General features: G+C 36.6%; 1 protein-coding gene across 1 annotated transcript in view; it reads left to right on the plus strand.

The window, feature by feature from the left end:
- Nucleotides 1-22,595, plus strand: part of NKAIN1 (sodium/potassium transporting ATPase interacting 1) — a 1,468,559-nt gene that overhangs the window by 788,538 nt on the left and 657,426 nt on the right. Inside the window, exons 4-5 of the mRNA XM_044089645.1 lie at nucleotides 3,747-3,944; nucleotides 20,865-20,925. Of these exons, the coding sequence (XP_043945580.1) occupies nucleotides 3,747-3,944; nucleotides 20,865-20,925 (259 nt within the window). The remainder of the gene's footprint in view (nucleotides 1-3,746; nucleotides 3,945-20,864; nucleotides 20,926-22,595) is intronic.

Here is a 22,595-nt window from a genome sequence, read left to right on the forward strand (position 1 = left end):
GAACATAAATACATTGTGCTCCAACACAATTTCCAATAACATACATAAAAAATCTATACATTGTACAGACAATTTACCATGTCTGAGTAAGACAGATCTCACCATACCTGTTGATTCGGTATACACGTGAATAGTGAGACCACATCTAGTGTAGCGAGTACATCTATCTCTACTTGTGCTGGTGTCCCCACTGTTGTATAAAGATCACCTAGAAAGTGCTTGGTATCCTTGAGCACCTGGGGATAATCCTTCAACACTTCTCTCAATTCTCCATCCAAGAAAATAGAAATGGGCTCAGTGAGCCACCCTGCCTCTGCTACTATCGGTCTAAACTTCAGACATGTGGGGTTCTTATGAAATTTTGGGAGACCATGTAATTGTGGAATTAAAGGTTTCTGTACAATAAAAATTTGAAATAATTCATTAGTTATCCCCATGCACAGGCATTCATACAAGGTCTAATAAATATGCCTGCTCATTTTTTCTACAACATCCATTTGTACAACCTTATATATTGTCAAGTCAGATAACATTTCAATCATCCTTTCATAATAAAACTGAGAATTCAAAACCACAACACGGCCCCCTTTACCTGAGGGGTGAATTACTATCTCATTATTCTTTTGTAAATCTCGCAGAGCCTGTCTCTCTACTACAGATAAATTGCTTCCATTTCCCTTATAACTATTATTAAAATCATATGCATATATAGCATTTTCGCAACCTCTTAAAAAGTTTCAACATTTACTGGTAAAAAAGGTACATAAGTACTTGCCCTTTTATACTGACACTTTTCTGTAGTTTCCATGTTATTAAATTGCAATTTCAGGTCAATATTTTGTGTAAAAAGTCGTATTTCAACTAATAAATCACTAATGTCTGTATTAGCAGAAAGTATAAAACCCCAAACCTTTATTGAATAGAGAAACTTCTGCTGTGGTCAGTTCATGGTTAGATTAATTCCAAACTAGCCCTCATGTCCATATTCCCACATTTTCTTCAGTGTATGCATTTGTAAGGGAAACGGAGCCTCTTTCCATTTCTGCCCTCCCTTCGGTGGATCCTGTTCCATCGATTTCCTCCTCCCCATTCGAAAGAGTAATGGGAACACTAGAAAAACCTGTTGCTTTGGTTCTGTTATAATTTGCCATCTAACGACAGTTGCTGGAACCTGCACAGGCTGTATGCCATCAATCTCCAATGTACTAGGTGGAACTTCCATCGGGGTGGAATAGACAGAGGTAATAGCGTTCGGTGAGGAGACACTAGCTCTAGGTTGTTGATTGGATGACCCAGCTTCCTTTATCAATTCATTTGCCACCTTCTCGGACTGCAATTGACGATTGGTAAAGCGAGAAATTCGCTGTTCAGGAGAAGAAACACTAACCCTAAGCTGTTGATTGGTAGACCCTGCTTCCTCAATCAGTTCATTGGTCACCATTTCAGAATACTGCTGATGATTGGTGGAACGATGCTCTCGCTGCTCACTAGCCCTCGGCCAAGTAAATACATGTTGAATCAAAAAATCAGTGACATCTCTAGATAATTTCTTTTGCTTTTGTTCCAATTGTCTTCCTTCATACCAGATTATCTTTTCAATAAGTTCATTCATGAAAAGGTCAGTAAGATCTTCCCCATAGACTAACACCAATTCTCTCATTTAATTCATGTTCCACAGGCTAGAAAAAAGTCAATTAGCAGCTTCAAATACGTTCTTCTAGTATCAAGATTTATTCTCGGCCATTGCGCTAAAAGCACCGGGTATGTGTTGCCATATGTTGGCACATTCAACACTCGAAGACCCCGTGGCACCACATTTAAACTTAGACAGTCTTCAAAATGATAGCGCTGACTCTGAAGCCGTTTAAATCTGTATAAGTCATTCTCTATGCTCATTTCAAAATTTGTAGGATGGTAGTTGATAAGCTCAAGGGATTGACCTCCTTTGTGCAATGGTATAATATGAGATATTTTCCAGGAGTGGGGTACTTTGCATTCGGTTATTGACCTGTTTATAAGGATGGACACTGGATAAGCTATAGCATCTGCTGTAATCTGTATGAAGTCAGCTGGGAGATTGTCGGCTGCTAATGTTGTTGGTTTGAGTTTTTTGAGAAGTTTAGCAATTGTAGTGGTGGGGACTGGGTTCAGGGATAAACTGAGGTTGTTGTGTATTGTATTTAAGGGGTGGTGGTTACTGTTGCTGTAGGATTGGTAGTTGTGTTTTGGGTATCTGCTAGGGCTTGGATTGTTTCAGTGAAATATTTATTAAATTGGGTGGGGATGTCACTGTGGTTGTTTGGTAATATAGGGGAGAGAGTGGTAGGTTTGCCAGGGTGTAGTAGTTTGTGACTGAGGCCCAGAATTTTTGAGGGTTGTTCACGTGTTTTTCCTGCAAGGTTTTATAGTAATTAGTTTTGTCAAGCTTTATTAGTTTTTTGGCGTTGTTGCTGAGTTTGTGGTATTTCTGTCTCAGGGCAGTGGTTTTGTGTTTGTGAAATTGTGACCAGGCTTTGTCTATTTCTTTCATTAAGAACCTAGAATATTTAGATAGCCATGGGGCATGGTTGGTTTTGATTCTAGTGGCTCTGGGTGGTGCATAGGAATCTAGAATTTTTAGGAAGGTTGAGTTAAAGTACTCTACGTCTTCATCTGGTGATAGTTGTTTTAGGGGGAGTCCATTTACAGCATTTTAGTGAGTTGATTAGGTCATGAGCTCTGAAGGTTTTTTGTTACTTACAGTTCAGAGTATAGGTTGTTTTGTTTGGTTGGGATCGGTTTCTAATTAAGTATGTTGCTTGATGGTCACTCAGACAGCTTGATTGGTGGGGTCAGATAATAATTCAGTCCAAGATGGACTGGCATTTGGAGGTTTTATCAATTCTTGTGGGGGTAGAAATAATTTGGGTGAACCTATAAAGGTTAATGTAGGTAGAGGGATTTTGTCTGGTACAGTCAGACCAGTCTATGTTAAAGTCTCCTGAATTACCGGATTGTTCCAGTTATTAACCCCTTATGTGTTCTAATTATCCTTCATGAAGGTAGTATTGTTGTGTTTTTAGGGATGTAGGAATCAAAAATATAAAAAAAAGCAGACAAGCAAACAGGGAGTCTGATTAATTATTAAATATAATGGGATAATTTCAGGGCACATACTAAAAACATATTCAAATATAGTTTCAAAAGATATGGAAAGACAGGGTCTTGCAAAATAAGTTATAAATAGTATGAGATGATACTTGGTTAAGCTAGAAAATTTCAACAAGGCTACGAAACATGATATCTAAAGTCACAAAAATTGCATAAAGGTATCGTTTTACTTTAGCAATTATATGTGTTTGCAACAATGTTAGGTACATTAAGGACAAAATCAGTTCTGAACTTTATACGTGTATGTAGCAAAATCTGGTTGGGTGGAAAAAAGTGCAAGTCAAAGAAATCAGACAGAAACTGATTTGTAAGAGAAAAGAAAAGCAAACACAGCAACAGTGTAGTCTATGAAATGTTTATCTGAGGCAAATTTAAATTTTCATTGCCTCGTTGTCCCAGTAATTTTCTTTTCAGGTCACCGTGTTTCAGCAGTACATCAGAACATGTTTGTGTGGTGAATCCTTTAAATTCTGAGCAATGTTTAATCCCTTCATTTCCTTTAGCTTAACCACTGCTGTCCCACTCCCTACGGAAATGATTTTTATCTGATGTTAAACTGACCTTTTTTTTTTTTTCATTTTTTTGTTTCCTGGCAGGACAAAGACTTCATCATGACCTTTAATACGTCAATGCATCGCTCATGGTGGATGGAAAATGGACCTGGCTGCGTAGTGACACCTGTTACAGACAGTGCCCCTGCCCCTGAGGACCATCACATCATCACAGTCACTGGCTGTCTACTTGACTACCAGTACATTGAAGTACTCAGCAGTGCCCTTCAGATATTCCTTGCAGTAAGTGTCTTCTGAATTTCCATACTTTATGAGGGGAAATTAAAATATCACAAGACTGTTAATTACCAAGATTATTTGGTTAAACAGAGCTCATTTAGAGTATAGCAAGTTCACAGTTTTTGTGATCCTGTATGTTCTAATGGTGTCAATACTAAGTCTAAATTTTCTAAATAATGTAAGTCGATGTGTTCCTGCTGTGTTTCTTCTGCATATTTCACAAGGCCACATAATATGTTTATTGTCTCAGGGGTTTAGCTGCTGTTTATTGCAATTTGATTACTTCTCTGTGACCAAATTATCAGTCACCTTGCAGTACCTTGGTTTGATTCCCATGACTTGCACTTGAATAAAGCATGAACCTCAAAACATCACTTAACTGTACTACTACTGTCTTGCCTCCTGCCCTATCTGCTAACTATGCTTAGATGATCGACGTGGAAACAGACTAAAAGTAAAGGCAATAAATATATGTATGCTTTCTTTTTACCCTGGTGATCTTGGTGGTATCTAAAGAATAACAGAAATTGAAATGAGCAACAAGTTAGAGTAAATCCATTTGAAGATTTATTTCAGCCACTTTTTTACAGGAAGTGGTTCTGAGCCTACAGCATTTTTATATTTCCATAGTGTGAAAGGACATCATGGTTTGTGTTTTGGTTTTCTCCTCTGATACTTTTTGTAGTCTGTCATTTTATATTCTAGATTTAAGGCTGAGACTGTAATCAGGATTCATAAATGTAGTTTGTGTTTGTGTAGGGCTAGGTGTACAGTACAAGCAACATACCATAAGCATATGCAATTAATGAACTTGTCTACCAGAATTAGTCCAGATAGGTAGTACTTATGCAAATGAGGAACCATAAAGTAATTCACAATTTAATGTGTAACTGGAGAACAACACTGGGGAAAATATGCCTGCTCACCTGTGGACTAGCCTCAGGAAGTAAAAGAGTGTTGCTTTCAGTGTTGTCTGTTTGTTGATGTTGTCCTTGACAGATTGTGGCTGAACCACATCATGTAAGAAAGCAACCATGGTCATTTCTGTAAAATAAAAAAAGTATGCATGTGTGAAAGACTCATAAGGTAGGCATACTGGGCAAATATTCCATGGACACAACCATTTTGATTGCCTCATCCCCACAATAATGCCATGGACTAACATCCATTGGTGTCAACTGCAAGTCAGGATCCATTCATTTAATGAACATTCTACTATCTCCCTTTTCCAGGTGAAGCCAGCTTCTAATTGTCATTGTTAATTTCATTACGTTTATTTAAGGTGTCAATGTGATGCCAAATGTTTAATAATTATAGCCTTTGACACATATGTCATGATGCTGCCACCTCTCTGCTGCTACAGGAATCTCACAGTTGGACACTGAACTAGGGGATTCTGTACACCGTGACAACAGCTTTCAGTATATGTGGCTGTATACATGTGTATGTGTGTGGACAGGAAAGGGCAAGTAACACTGAAAATCCTAGCATAGCTTGTATGTTACATTTATCTTACAAAATCCCCTCTGATGCATAAAGATAATTTAAGTAACAAGCCGACTCAGACTTTTGTGCTAAAGGTTGTGGGTTCTGTTCCTGCACCAGGTAACTGGGTTGTTTTTTTCACTATTGACACTGCAGTGCAGCATAAAGATTTTTCTGCACTCCTGAGTGTGCCATCCTTCTAATGAGGTGTTAAAACTGTGGTGCCATCTGCCTGAGTTAGTGGTAGCTCAGTTGGATGTAAAACATCCCACAGAATTTTTCCCTAGTCTCTCAGTTTCTCTACTTACTCTCCCTTCATAACACCTCCTCCATTTGTATTTTCTTACTTCTTTTACTTCCTCCTTACCCCTTCCACATTTGTAATATTTCATCCTTTCCAACCTCTTTCCTTTATCTTAACTTTAACCTCTCGCCTTTAACCCTCCCCTTCATCCCCTCCCCATTCATATTTCTATTCTATTCTCTTTTCCACTTTATACTTTCCTCACATTAGTCTCTTTTCTTACATATCTTATGCTCTTGCTTCTCTCTCATGTCATGTTCCTTTTTCATAACTTTCCATACAATTTTTGCTAATATTTCTCATGTGGTTTCAACTAATATCCATCTTTCTTTATTATTCCCTATTCATCCTACTGAATGTTCTTTTTTATATTGTGGGCAACTATTAGTCATTATGATATGTTCAAACTAGTATATTTTTGGGTATTTGTGTTCCTAAATATTTTTATTTCAAAATGTATCTATTTTAATTCTTGTATGTTAATATTGTCAACTGTCTTTGGAGTTTTTCTCCCCGGGCCCCCACTGAAAATGGGCTTTCACCCAGTCAGACTATCCTGGTTAGCAAATGTTAAATAATAAATAAAACATTTATCAAAAAAGTAGAAGTTGCTTTATTTGTATATGCATTATTTATGTTATTTACACTTTATTCTTCATTATTTACAGATTTACAACCCCTTATCCATCCTATTTACATATTTTTTACAGTTTCTCCATCAATAATACAATACAGTTTTTGTAGATACTTCTTCCATTCCAATTTCTTTAATTTTCATCTATCCTCCTATTGCTTTTTCCACTGTCATTTTCTTATTTCTGTAAATATGTCTTCATCCCTTCTGTATTTGTTATACAGTAGTCCTTCATACCTTCTTTTCCACAATATCCATATTGTAACAAATAACATTTTATCCCATTCATCAATTTCCTCCATCCTTCCTTATTCATATTTACCATACATTATCATTTCCATATTCATTTTCTTGAAATCTTCCCAGCTGTATACATTTTTAAACGTTTTCCCAAAAGACTCTTTAATTTTCCATTTTTTTCTAAATAACAATGTTTTGCAGCTTCGTCTACCTTGCAGTCATAGCACATTCTTTGTTCTATTGCTTCTTGCTTCTTGCTATTGCTGATATTCTGCTGCTTCAGCACAAAGCATATTACCTTAGCTATCTCCTTTTCGAGACTCTTCTCCTCTGTCAATACTCACTGAAGATTGACCAAGTTTGGAAACTAATGTTTATATTGTACATTGCACTCTGCTTGATTACACATTGTACTGTGCTTGGTCACTAGAATGTATATACATATTTTTTTTTAATCTATGTAATTAGTCTGAACTTCTCTGGTATTGCTTACTTTTCGATATTTTTGTTTTTGAAATGTATTTCACCCAGACTGAGCCTGAAATTGGTAGGTACTGATCAGTGGGTGATAATGGAGAACAACGAATCACTCTGGTGTTTTTGCATAACCCTCACAACATCATAGCATTTGTGTAACATCTAGGAGCTGTTACATATCAACTAGTCCATAGCTCTCAACTTCCTTGCTCAAGAACCATGGACAAAGCTAAAAATAATAGGTGGGAAAAGATCCAAATTAGGGATAGTTTCTTTTAATCTATTACTATAAAGATCACATAAACAAGTTAACAGAACAGTTTAAGTTCCACACCTTTTCTAAAAAAAATAAAATTAAAGAAAAGTATGGAACTCTTAATAGCTAACGAGACAAAATCAGGGACATTTGAGGTTTGCATCAAATGGTCAGATGTCTGGGTGATAGCTCTCAGCTTCATTCTTAGCACCAAAATCAGGGACATGTCCAGAAATAATCATAGGCACCCACCACATTTTCACCCTAAATCAACAGTTTTTGGATGTATTATTTTGAGTTACAGAACAAATATTTGAGCCAAATCAATGACAGCTGGGAGAAATGCTCAGTGATAAAGGAAAACATTCTATTTTTATCATACTAGTGGTTGTAACATTTTTAGGTGACAATGGAGACCATTGGACCTTGTGTAATCACGTCACTTGGTATTCTGGATTTATACCTACCAGCAGCCCGACGTTCTCCATTATTGTTTATCAGTACACTACCCCACAAAAGAAATATACATAAGTAAAATAAATAAAAAAGTACTTCTCTTGCTCTTCCCTTCGTTTCCTACTTACTTGTTTCAATGCCTGTTCGTACCTGTCATATAACAATTTCACACCATTTTATTCTACATTTTTCACACTAACAACACAAAACAGGTGCACTGAATCTAAAAATAAATATGATTTTTCAAACCTAATTCTGGTTCTTCTTTTTATTGAATATTATTCCTCTTTTAGTAGCATTCAATCATCAATCGCATATAAAGCTTACAATATTTTGTAGCACTTCCTTTTTCATTTTTCCAGGAAACATGTAAACTCTCCCAACATAAGCAACTTTCCCGAATATTCATGTATTTAACATATAAACCTTTTTATTATATGATAAAATTAAAGCGTTTCCACCATACAAGTAATATCTTTTATTTCTTCTAGTTTCACTTTCCACTAATTCATTATGTTTTCATATTCCACAGACGTAAACCCTAATACAGTAATGTCCTTCCTATTATAAAAAAAATATATTCATCTTTTTATTTCACCAAAACCCCTTATTTTCCTTTACTCAAACGTAACACCTTTTTAAATAACTTTTTCAGTTCTTATAACACCTTCACTCATCTAGCTTCTATTTTTGCTACAATAGCCAAATCATCTGCTTAAGACAGACATACTGGTATCTCAGGTTCCTTTCCCCATCTTCTAACATACATTATCCATTTCTGACATAAAAGTTTGAATAACTGCATTCATTACTAAAACAAAAATGTACATAATTAAGGGATGCCCCTGCTTAATTCCCTTTCTTACCCTGATCTGTTTTACCAAATATCCATTTTCCATTACTTAACCAGTGAATTTTCATAAGTTTTTATAACTTCCACTATTTTTTTATTTACTCCATTTGCTGCCAAACTTTCCCACATCACCTCCTGAATTATCTTATCAAATCCTTTCTCTACAGTGGATATAACAGGTTTACACACCCCTGTTAAAATGCCATGTTTTTGTGATCACACTAAATCATTTCAAAACCTTTCCCGCCTTTAATATGACCTATAACCTGTACAATTCAATTGAAAAACAAAAAATATGTTAGGGGAAAAATTTAAAAACTAATAAATGTACAATACGCTGGTTGCATAAGTGGGCACACCCTTAAACTAATACTTTGTTGTGTGTGCACACCCTTAAACTAATACTTTGTTGAAGCACCTTTTGATTTAATTACAGTATTCAGTCTTCTTGGGTAGGAGTCTATCAGCATGGCACATCTTGACTTGGCAAATATTTGCCCACTCTTCCTTGCAAAAGTGCTCCAAATCTGTCAGATTGCTAGGGCATCTGTTGTGCACAGCTCTCTTCAGGTCACCCCACATATTTTCTATTGGATTTAGGTCTGGGTTCTGGCTGGGCCATTCCAATTTTCTTCTGGTGAAGCCATCCTTTTGTTGATTTGGATGTATGCTTGGGGTCATTGTCATGTTGAAAGGTGAAATTCCCCTTCATCTTCAGCTTTCTTGCAGACACCTGAATGCTTTGGGCCAAAAGGGACTGGTATTTGGAACTGTTCATAATTCCCTCCACCTTGACTAAAGCCCCAGTTCCAGCTGAAGAAAAGCAACCCCAAACCATGATACTGTCATAACTATGCTTCATCATGGGGATGATTTTTTTTGGTGATGCAAAGTTTTGTTTTTGCGCCAAATGTACCTTTTGGAATTGTGGCAAAAAAGTTCAACCTTAGTCTCCTCAGACCATAACATATTTTCCCACATGCTTTTGGGAGACTTGATGCATTGTTTTGCAGATTTTAGCTGGGCCTGGATGTTTTTCTGTGTAAGAAAAGGCTTCCATCTTGCAACCCTACCCCATATTCTAGACATATGGAGAATATGGGAGATTGTTGTCACATGTAATACACCACTAGTACTTGCCAGAAATTCCTGCAGCTCCTTCAGTGTTGCTGTAGGTCTTTTGGCAGCATCCCTGACCAGTTATTGTCTTGTCTTTTCATCAATGTTGTAGAGATGTCCATTTCTTTGCAACGTCATGTTGTGTTATTTTCACCACTTTTTGATGACTGTCTTCACTGTGTTCCATGGTATATCCAACTCTGTGGAAATTTTTTTGTACTCTTCTCCTGACTGATACCTTTCAACAATAAGATCCCTTTGATGCTTTGTAAGCTCTCTGCGAACCATGGCTTTTGCTGTAGCAGGCAACTGAGTAAATGTCAGGAAAATCCTACTAGGACAGATGAACTTTATTTGGGGTTAATCAGAGTCTCTTTAATTGATGGCAGGTGTGTAGACAAGAAGACTGAATGCTGTAATTAAATCAAAAGGTGCTTCAACAAACAAACTTTTTATATCCACTGTATATCACACGTAACCAATCTTACCTTTCTGTCAAGATCATACTTATTTCTTTTACTATGATTAACATTTCCTTTACTTCTCTCCCTTTTATACCAATCATATAATTTCTTTTTACTACAGTCAACACTTTTTGCATCATTTTTTTATTATTCTCATAAATATTTTATAAGCAGTAATCTCTAAAGTTATAGATCTCAAGATCTCTACTTTCTTAAATCATTCCCTTCATTTCTTTATTTAAATATTAATTTTATCACCTCGCTACATATTTCTTCCTGAACTATCCCTTTATATAACCATTCTTTTATTACTTTACTGAATACCTCATTTTCTTCCATCTCTGTTTGCATGTAAAGGTTATAACTCGGTTTGCCTAATCCTAGCTCTCTTTTCTCCCTTTTTTTATTACTTTCTGCATTTCTTCCATAATAATCTCATTTTCCATTCATCCTTAGTGCCTTCAGATACTTTTAACATACTTTTCATGTTTCTCAGCTTCTTCCTTTTCACACATTTAAAATCTTTCCATTATTTCTTTCTGTTTATATCTTATACAACCTTCTTCATCAAATAATGGCTCAGTTCTTCCTTCTTTTATTCTCACTTGTTTCCTAAATAAAGTAAACTTCTACTACAAGCTGTTCTTTATATTCCATTTTATTTTTCATTCTACCATTAAAAAATTATTCTACTGTTCTTTAAATACTCCCCACCATAAAGACTGATTTTCATAAAATTCCTTAGTTTCATACATTCTTCCCCAAATTTTTTTCTCTCCAGCTTCATTTCTTTTATTTATTTTATTTTATTTGACATTTGTTAACCGAGAAAGTCCGACTGGGCATGAGTCCATTTTCATTAGAGGCCTGATGAAAAAAGTTCCAAACAAAGGCACTCATTTTTTAAAACATTTATTTATTTACATTTGTTGACATTATTCATAGTAGAATCAAAACAATATTTTTTAAATTAACATTTGAGAAACAGCAGTCAGAGTGCTATTACATTTAAGGTTTAATATCTCAATTATGTGAATGCAGTCAGGTATAAAGTATGGATTAATCAAGGCAAAAATAGAGGGCCTTTTTGTGTAAAAGAAACTTAAGCAGGTCAGAAATATTTAGATGCGGTGTGGAAACAGGAGCAGTAAATGTAAGGAGGGGAAGAAGGTAAGAGCAAGAGAAATGGAAGTGAGATTATGCTGTTGTGTTACATGGACAGGGCCAGGATAGAAAGAGAAATGTTTTCAAGGATTGCTTAAATAAATGTCTGCTGGGTCGTAATCTGATATCCATGGGGATAAAGTTCCAGGCTTTAGCCACAGAGTTAGAATAAAGACCCTAACCAATAGATGTGTTAGGTTTGTAGACTGCTAGAAGTTGTTTATTAGCACTGCAGATGGGATGATTGGGAAGGGGGTGAGCAAGTATAGATCTAATAACTATGCATGGAAAAGTTGATGGTACAGCACCTGTTGGGGTAGTTCAAGCCAATGTAACGATTATAGTGCAATGCAGTGATGAGTTTTATAGGACTAATTTGTAGCAAACCTTGCTACTTTTTATAACATAGCTTGAGCTGTAATACTAGGGATGTATTTATGTTTGTGAGGATGGGAGAGACATGCAGTAGGGTAGGAAGGAAATAGACAGTGGCAAGAGTAGCTCTACAAGGGTAGGTAAGGAATTCTTTTGATCGGTAAAACATCCAATGTTTTTAATTTTTTTTATGCAAGTTTGAACCTGGAGATCAAACATTTATTGTTCATCTATTATAACTCAAAGTAACTTGGTATGGAAAACATCAATGTCAGACTGGTTTAATGGTGATGTTTTGAAGATGAATTTGTAGGATGTAAGTGATGTAAGAAAAAGTAATAGAAGCATTTTTATGGGTTTTGAGAAGAATTTGTTTATCTGTTAGCCAGCTTTCAACAAATATGAAGGCATTTTGAGTTACGGTTTTACTAACTTCACCAGTTAACCTTTTTTATTAATTCTGCTTCTTTTATTATCTGTGTATTCTTACCTGTTCTTGCACACACAGCTCTGTGATCAGAAAACTCAGCAATTTCCATGCCTCCTTCTATTTCTTCCATTCCATTAGAGTATATTATGTAATCTATCTCTGTTTTAAATATCCCTCCGAAAGTCTATCTCTTTTCTTTTCCTACCTTTATACTTTCACATCTTGTGTTACTTGCCCCTTCCCATTCCTTAAATTATAGTTAAAGTCTCCCATCGTAATAAAAAACATATAAACCAAAACACATATTTTCCTGTCTGTCATAAATGTGTATGCATTAATTATGAATAGTAATACAAATTGTTCTCCTTTTCTTATGTCACACATCACCATCCTACCTGGTATTAGTATTGTAAAAAGTAATATTTTAATTTCTTCATTATAATAAAATCCATATACCTGAATATTCATTTCGTACAGACCATATAATCTTGATTCCCTACAAGGCCTGAGTTCTATCCCTTTTCAGATTTTAAATGCATATTGTATTTAATAAACATAGTTTCTGCTTCTACCTTCTTCCACCATTTAATTACCATATAATTACCATATAATTACTATTAGTCCCTGATAATAATTTCTAATGTTGCTCAAATTAACACTTAGTATTGTTACCCCACCTTTTTATTTTTTTGTGTCTTTTTCCCAAATTGTATTTTCTTTTCCTTCGTCTTACCTTTCCTCCTATTAACTTTTCATTACTTTGTTCTCTCTCTCTTCTCCTTTGCCAGAATCCCACTCCTTTCCGTCCGCTTTTCTCTGTAGTCCATACCTATTTTTTTCCCGAATAACATATTTTTCCTAATATTTAATTAAATTTCTTCTGAATGTATTATACATTTTTTTCTATATTTCCTTCCACAAAATGATCTATCTCATCTTTATTATAACTTTCAGCATTTCCTGCAACTATTTCTTTATTCCATACCATAGGACAATCAAACCAAAAGTACCCTTGGACATTATATTTACTGGTCTTTGATTCAAAATTTTTAGCTATATGTCCAGTCACTCTGCATCACCTGCATCTTCTTTTTTTCACTGTCCTGTACTAAATGCTTTTCATCTCCACAAAAAATAAACAGACCTTTGGCTGGTCCCAGTATCTTGTAGCCCCTTTTTCCATTAACCTAAATTGAATTTTGCATATGCTGCATCCTTCTCTCTATCGCATTTAATGTTCTTAGCTTCATAGGTAAGTACTAAGCTAGCTGCCCTTGTGGGCCATTTTTAGCCTAGCCAGTTTCCCTTTTTATACTCAAATTAACCTATCCCATTCGGTTATAGATTTATCTTACCCATCCCATTATCTATAGTTATATATTACCCCTTAATGAAAATAACTGGGATCATACCATAGATAATTTGAGAGGACCCATGCATGAGATAAAGCATTTAGGAGCTGCATCTCTCCATTAGTAGAATGGGGGCAGTCCTGGGGTAAATTTTCTGTTTCCCATACATAGATCTAAATTGTACTTGAAAATGTTACTAATACTTTTGATACCCTGTCCACATATTTCTTTCATCAAATATCTTTTTATATCATGCACCTCTTTACAAACAAATGAGAAAAAAGGACTTATGGCAAGGTTTATAAAGGTTACCACAAAATGTGCAAAATGTGTACAGTTTGTGTCTCCTTTCTGAACTCAAGAACATCCCTACAACAATGCTTGTGCCATGTATTCACTCATATAGATTAAAATGGTTTACTATCATAACCTTGAAGTGCACATCGTCGACTGGTGGTACAGCAAAGTACAGTTTCAAATGGGCTACAGTAAATCTCAAACGTCAGTGCAGTGAACCCGAATCACCAAACACCGAATGGCACATTAAATACAATGGGCACATTTCCATAACAGCAAATATCGAACCATTGGTATTAACATGGTTCAACATGAGGATGTAAAAATTTTTTCACTTTAGACAATAAGGTTCAGTGACATGAAGAAACAATGAAGTGCACTTTAAGGTAATGCTAGTAAACCGATTAAAATAACAGATGGGGACCTCATCAGAAAACATGTCTCAACAAGTAACCAGGTGTTTTATAGGTTTAAAACATCAATCATGTGTTGCAGTTATAATTTAATCAATTAAACCATAAATCAATTAACTGTCTGATGACTAAAAACATTGAAAAGCTATAAAATCCATTTAATAAAAATAATAGTAAATCACATCTTAAATCCAAACTGCATCTAATAGGGAGGGCTACACTAAACAAATATATATTATCTGCAAGTGTGATAAAAACTAAACAACACTTTAATGTATATTTTTGTAGACATTAAATGGAAAATCAAAACACTTAGACTGTATCTTCTCTCTCTTTGATTAAAATAGGAATTAAATAAACATAGTCTGCCTGAATTTACCAGTGCAATGTTTTTGGAATATTTACTTCCTTTCTGGGGTTGGGAGGGGGCATTCTTTCTTTTGAAGGTGTACCTAGATTTAGGTTTCTAAGTTTGTGGTTGTACACCAACCTTCAGTTTCTTTTATACTAAATCCTAAAGGCAAAATGATATTGTCCAAACCATCACATCTATTTAAACAAACATTAGTCATAATTTTAATTCTTACTGCAGGCTTCTTAGTTCTAAGTTGCTCACTTACAGTCTACTGCAGTTTACTTCTTCCTGTTGTTAAAGCTGCTTGTTTTGCTTATGTGTGTCTATAAAACTAGTCCACTCCTCAAGCCAAACACACAGCAGTGTTTTCTGCTTCTTTATCTACAAAACCCACTGCTTTTCCTGTTGAAACTGTAATTTCTCCTGCTTCAGTAATGTGATCAGCTAGTTTAATCCAGCTTGCTTCTGCTCCATTTTCTGGTTCACTTTGCTTCATCAAATTCAGTAAATCCTGTGTTGGTAATCTACTTCCTTTTAACTCTGTTACAGTAATTTCCTCAGTTATAGTAGTTTCAGAAACATCTAGATCTGCTTCATCCAAAACATACATTGCTATAACTCCCATGTCATCCTCCATCTTGGATTTCTCACAACCAAGTCAGCAACAGCTTTCCAGTAAGCAAAAATATCACAGCCTTTTATTGGATCAGTCTCCTTCTCTCCCACTTTTACTCCAAAAACAAATGTAAAAGGTACTTGTACAGCTCAGAGTATCATACAAAATGTCCAATCTTTTGACAAAATAAGCTAGGTAAGCCCTTTTCATTAATGTTCTTCTCTCCCAAGCAAAAATATTATTTTAAAAGCTGGTGCGTAATGCTACACCTTCATAGTTTATGGTTATGTAGGAATAAATAGGATAAAACATATATGAGCAGAGGCTAGGTGATAGCTTCCAACTTTCCAATCTGGAGTTGTTCCTGGACCGATTGGAACGGGATACACCAAAAGACAGAACTGACTAATACAGCTAAAATTGCAACAATTGGTGTAGAAGAAAAAGGTATTTCAAATTTTGTTTATTATACTGTTTGAATTTTGCTTTTGAAAATGTTTTGAATTAGGGAGCATTCTTAGAAATGATTGCAATGACAGCCCTAGGTCTGAGGACTTAAATACAGACCATATAACTGTTTTCTAATCTGTATGGCTCATATTGAAGAGCAGGGCTAGAGTGAAGGTCTCCACAAAGAATTATTAATGTGATCAGTATTCAGAGGTCATTGAGACTGGCTCTTTATGAGATGTTTATGTGAATAGTACAGTTAGGATAGGTCTAACTTTGAGGTTCGGCATGCTTAGATAGTTAATTTTACAGAGAGGGGAAATGGGGAAGGGTATATGTAATCCTGTGTTCTCTTAGTGTATGTGGATATGGAGCTTTTGGAGAAGTTTTAAGTAGATGTTGAGGAAAGAATGATTGTGAGTGTGATAGCTTGGCAGAGTAGAATTTTAAGTTGTTTTGCATGATTGTGCAAAAGCATGACAAAGTTTTGTGTAGGAGTAGCTGATGGCCTGGGTTAATCAAGAGTTGTCATTAGCTTTAGATAGGGATGTGACTGGCTGAGAGAAGGGACTGGGTTGTGTATGTTTGTAGGGAATGTCTTGCAGCGGCTACCCAGATAGAAATATAATGACTCTGAAGGACGTGTTGGATGGGGGCAAGACGTGAGAAATGTGGAAAATAAAATTGCCAAAGATTCCAAAGACAGTCACAAGGCATTCTATAACTATGTCAAGAATCTAAATGGCAATACTCAGATCTGCTCTGAGCTACAACAGAATGGCATTAAATATACTGATCCCAAGGATATTGCCAATATCCTGGCAGATCGATTCAGTGCCAGCTTCACCCTCCTCTCACACCATAAATGGTCCATCTCAATACTGGAGAGTTACCAAATTCCAGTATTAATGGCCACACAGGTAAAAAAAAACACACTCTCCAAAGCTAAGAATACAGCATCCATGGGACCAAATGACATACCGGGCTGTGTACTACATGAACTACAAAATGAACTGGCTCCTCACCTAAGTGTCATGCTTAATCATACCCTCACCTCAGGCTTCGTACCCACTGAGTGGTGCAAAGCTACAGTTATCCCACTCTACAAGGGGGGATCCACCTTGGATCCTGACAACTACTGCCCCATCAGTCTGATGAGCCTGATCTGTAAGGCCATGAAATGTATTATCATGGAACTAATAAACAAAGACATTGGCAACCTTAAAACACTGGACCCCAGCCAGTTTGTGTTCATGAATGGCCGATCTTGTCTCCTGGACCCGATTGACTTATTTGAATCAGTCTGCAGAGCCGTGGACGAGGGTAAGGTGGTCCACACAGCCTATCTGGACCTTGCCAAGGCCTTTGACACCATCCCCCACTCTGGAATCACAGATAAACTTACTAAGCTGGTCATTAATCCCTACATCACTCGATGGGTTGCCAACTGACTTACTGACAGAACTCACACTGCAAAAGTAGCTGACTCCAAATCCAGCTCCAGACAAGTGACAAGTGGAGTACCTCAGGGTTCAGTCCTGGGACCTCTCTTGTTTGGCATCTACTTCTCTGAAGTACAGGCCAACACTAAGGGACTCTGGCTAACAAAGTTTGCAGATGACTGCAAACTGGGAGCCATTATTGAATCCCCAAATGATGTGGATACTCTACAAAAGGGCCTTACAGAAACAGATGCTTGGTGCCAGAGCCATGGGCTCAAGCTCAATGCCAAGAAATGTATAGTTATTCCCTTTGGGAAAAAACATGTACCCGTGAATTACCATATAGGTGGCAGTACACTAAACACCAAAAGCGTGATAAGAGACTTAGGGACACAGGTGGACAGTGGTCTCATCTTCGATAACCACATCACCACAACAGTCAGGAAATCCTTCTATGTAGCACACCTCATCACTAAGGGCTTTTCATCCAGAAAAAAGGAGGTCATTGTCCCACTGTACACATCCCTCATTAGACCTATTATGGAGTACAACGCCCCATTTGGTATGTACCTCTCAAGACATCTGCAACAACTGGAAAGGCTGCAGAAATACCTCACTAAAAGAATCACAGGCCTAAAGCAGATGCCCTATGCTGACCACCTTAAAAAACTCCAGCTATACTCTGTCGCATAGCATCTACTCAGAGGTAACCTCTGCTTAACATACAAGGCCATGTCAAACCCAGAGCTGTTGGACATGCTACACTTAAAGAAGTCCAAATTCCTCAGAGCCACATGCTCCAGGGATCTAAACCTTGTCAACACAATAAAGAAAACATGCTGGAGGGATAGGTTCCTGGCCCAGAGACTCCCCAGACACTGGAATTGACTGCCCATACATGTCAAGCAGAGCGCCTCTTTGGCCCTCTTCAAAAGGAACCTTGACGATTGGATGGGAGAAAGGAAATTCACTCCGGGGATCACGTCAGTTGCCCTGTTAGACAGGGGTCCAGGAAAGTAAATAGTGTGGGAAGAAATAGCCAGGGAATTGTTATGACTAGGCTTGTATAGGCCCTAGGGCCGATAGCCTAGTACCAACCTATGTACCTATGAACCTACCTATTATTGTGAGTGGTAGCAATCAGTGCATGCCTGCAAAGTAGCACAATACGAGCAACACAAATAAGAGCCCAGGTAAGAAGGGTACATGTGATTATATAGCTACTTCTTCATCTATGGTGATTTCCACGATGAGGAAAAAAGTACTAAAACAGAGAATTAGACAAGTTGCAGTAGTCTAAGAGTTAAAAAGATAATTAAAATGCAAACTGCAGGAGCTGTTGGCTTTATGTTGCAGTGCTCTTCACCAACAAATTAAAGCATAGTGTAAAATGCTCCCTTCAAATGCTATTCTGCTAATTTGAACTATTTAAAGAAAAATTACTGCACATTGCCTTAGTTAGCACAGCCAATGAGGAATGCACTTAGACCAGTCTAGAAAGAAGCAACCAATAATGTTGTACACTAATTACAGCAAAACAGCATGTAATTTAAGAAGCAAAAAATTAAATATATAAGAGGTGATACAGTAATACTATTTAAGCTGTTCTACAGGTGTCCTGGACTTATTGTTGTATTTCAAGATAGACAATCAAACTGCTAAGGCACTGGCTGGAATTATGAGATAACATTTCATCAGCAGGGATGCAAAAAGTCAGGTAATAAATACACTGTGATAAACAAAACAGAAGGGGATTTTTAGCAAAACTTACATCTGCAAAATACAGGAGGTGCTCACCACGTTTATGTCACTGGGCTGTTCAGCAACAAATTAAAGCAGAGTACAACATGTCCCCTTTGAATTCCATTCAACTAATGTAAACTATTAAAGAATATATTACCTTAAGGCCAGTTATGATATTCTTTGTGTCATCGGTGAAGAAACTTCTTGTATGTCGGCCACAGAGAGGTGACCAGCAAGGTTCTAGTCTCATCACTGCAATTAAGTATATAGTTTAACAAGCAAAAAAAGAAAGAAAAAAGAAAATATAAAATACGCAATACTATAGCACTACTTAATCTGTGTCACGGGTAGTCTGGAGTTTTTTTACTGTTTCAGGATACTAACCTAACTGCAGAGGTTACAGACGCCAACTGATTGGAAGTAGTTTAACGATGGTTCATCTCCAGAGCTGGGAGAAGTAAGGTAATACAGTACTCCATACTGCAGGTATCCTGGTCTTTTTTTACTGTTTCTTGATACTTGATCCAACTACTAAAGCACAGATGCCAACTGAGTGGAAGTAGTATGGTGAGCCCATTCAGCTTCAGTGGTCAGAGAAGCCAGATAATACACTTAAATGTCTGACCGTTGATGCAGTAGGGACCTAGGTACTAGAATAGGGGAAGTTTATGTAAATGTTTCCATTAATGAGCTCTTGACAATACAGCAACTTGTATAGTATAGTACTGACAGAAATTGTTAAATGTATTTTTCTTTTTCACTAATTGGTGTTTTATTAGCTTGGTTATTCATCCCCATCCAATCTGCCCTGCTACAAGTCCAGGCTGGAAAGCCGTTGGTCAACATTCACTTGTGTGAAGCTGTCGTTAGGCTCAGGTCACCATCTAGCCTCTGCTCATATACTTTTTAACCTGTGTCTTCCTACATAATTATGAACTGTTAAGGGCCAGAGCTGTGCACCTACCTTCTCAATGAAACCATGGTACTCTAGTCTCTTGTTTGTACTCCACATCTCATATAGGCTGTGGGGAGCATTACTGCCATACTTATCATCAATGCTAGCTTGTCTAGCTGAAGTGCATGAATGATATAGCAACTATAACTTAGTGTTAGACATGCCGCTTATTAACATAAAGGCCTTACTCAACTAGCCATGAAAAACACATTTTTACTTACTTTTTAACAGGATAAAGCAGCTAGGCACAGGCCTTTTTTCAGTGGAATCCCAGGAGAATAGTGTGGTTAACTGACCTGCTCAGAGTCATGTAGCAGTCCAATGGAGACTGAGGGAATGAGGGAATCAAACCATATACTACAGGATGTAGCTGTTTAACAGATGATATCCTTAGCTCTCTGCACAAAATTACCAAATGGATAACCCTATTTCATAACCCTGGAAATGATTTCCCATGCATGGTGCATTCCTTCTTCTTTTTGTATCTACAACAATGCTGACCTATTTAGTATGTGCCTAGGACCTTTAATGAAGAATTCCAGTAGTATTATCTAAAAAGTATCTATGTACTTACTAAGAAAAGAAAACAACATAAGCAGACACTGTGACCTCTCTGCACTATTAGTACCCCTAATGAGCAAAGGCAAGCTTTTAATTATGAACTTGATAAAGGCTATCTGTCTTCATCATTAATTATACACTGACACAGTGTTCCTTGTTCTGTTCTTGTCATTTTAATGTTCATTTCCATTGCTGAGGTTACAGATGCTTTATTCAGAGTTTGTATGTGGGTTGACAGGTAAATGGTCTTGTATGAAAGTAAAAAAACTGATTCGGCATTTTGTAGCAATACAAGCTATTGCTTTGACCCACAGACTATATTTGTTAATTAACTTTTCAAAGTCATTGACAACATATTTGACAGTTCCTTGTAAAAAGATAACAGACATCTTGGAAATTATGCGATTGAAACATGTTTAGTTATATTGCTCCAGCTGTTCCCTTGCTTAATTGTCTTTCTTTCTTTGTCTTTTTTTTCCTAGCTGTTTGGATTTGTCTATGCCTGTTACGTTGGCAAAGTGTTCATGGAAGACGAAGACAGCTGTAAGTGTTTCTAGCTATAAGTCACACCGAATGAGCTGCAGTATTGCAAAATAATCAGTGATAATGTGTTATATCAGTTACGCCACTGCCGTTTGCATGGCTAATACTGCTGGAGCTAATGAAGGAGAAATGTAGCAAGATTCTGTCGACTCTACTCAGCTGTGAACAATGCAGTAACATTGCCAAAGCTAATACACAATCCATCAAACATGAAATATGTACAGAATTTGTTTTTAATTATTTATGGTAATAGTAAAAATACTGTGTAATAAACTGGCTGTACTAACAAGCTTTAGATTTTCAGTTTAGATGAGCAGGGTTATATTTTAGACTAGAAATGTTGTCAAGTCACAAGGTCTTGTTTGATTTTCACTGTCTTATTTGCATGATGAGTTAAAAGTGGGATCCTACTGCTACTGAGTTACCGTATACTGGCTATATGACAGTTCATTAATAATAATAATACAGCTCCATTGTTGTACTCTTTCCAAATTTTAAAGCAGCATCTGTGTGAGCATATCTCACACAAAATATGCCACGGTCAGGTGGATGAACATAAGCCGCCACAGGCTTTCCTTCTGCTGTCAGGTCAGGGTTGCTCTGAACACATGGCAAGAAAACAGGGAAAAAATAAAAAAAGTGACATATTGTCACAAACAACCTTTTCTGTGTCTCTTACCACATGCCATTCCGTACTGCAGTACTCCCAAAATTTCCTTCATAAATGAGTAAAAAATAGTAACACCAGCAGCTGTTGATAGGAACAGCAGCCAGAAAACATCATTAGTATAGTCTGTGGGATAGATTTTATGTCTGCTATGAAGCCTGATGTATAAAAATCTATATAATTTTTGGCATCTAAAACCAAGATCTAGCAAACAAAGAGAACAAAAGAATGATCTGTTTCTGTCTTGTTGAACTTTGTGACACTGATATTACTTTTCTTTTGTCACTTCTGTTTATTCATTTAGAGTTCTGCTATGCCTCCAGAAACAGGCTGAGTCATTTGTAAAATGTTCACATCAGGGGACTATAAGAAAGTGAAAACAAATAATTAAATCTTACATCCTTTGTCTTTGCAAGCATATGCCACAGCATTGCCTTTCCACAACCTATTTTTCTCTTTTTCTTCCTCCTGTTCCACCAATAAACCTCCCACATTATAGCCTTTAACCTTTGCACTAATTCTACATGAAGTAAAATGCGCCTCAACCTCATAGTACAAGAAATCTGGACAAAGCCAAAAGTAATGGGGAGATGAAGGCTAAAATAGGGACAGATTTTAAATATTAAACTTATAAACTTAGAACATTGTTAGAATAACAGGTTCTTCTTAAGGATATCAAATCAGTAACTCAGCTTCTTTTATTATTTAGCGATTATAACCCTCACTGATTTGTGGAAAACCATCAATTTTACAAGGGGCAGACAAAAATGGAAAAATCTGGATATTCTGTAAAATTCTGAACAGTTGAGAGGTATGTAAAGGAACAGTCCTCTTCTCTTATCTGCCCTGCACTATCCATTTTGTAATCATGTATTACTATACATTTGGCACAATTTCACTTCTCTCCATATATCTCTCCTGATCCACTGCCTTCAGATTTTTCTGTGTCTCCCTATATTTGTCAGCACTTACTAAATTATTCCCAAAAAGTGGCATCAACATT

Source organism: Protopterus annectens, chromosome 1.part1 (genome assembly GCF_019279795.1).
Source record: "Protopterus annectens isolate FY-2018-M chromosome 1.part1, PAN1.0, whole genome shotgun sequence".
Classification (NCBI taxonomy): Eukaryota; Metazoa; Chordata; order Ceratodontiformes; family Protopteridae; genus Protopterus; species Protopterus annectens.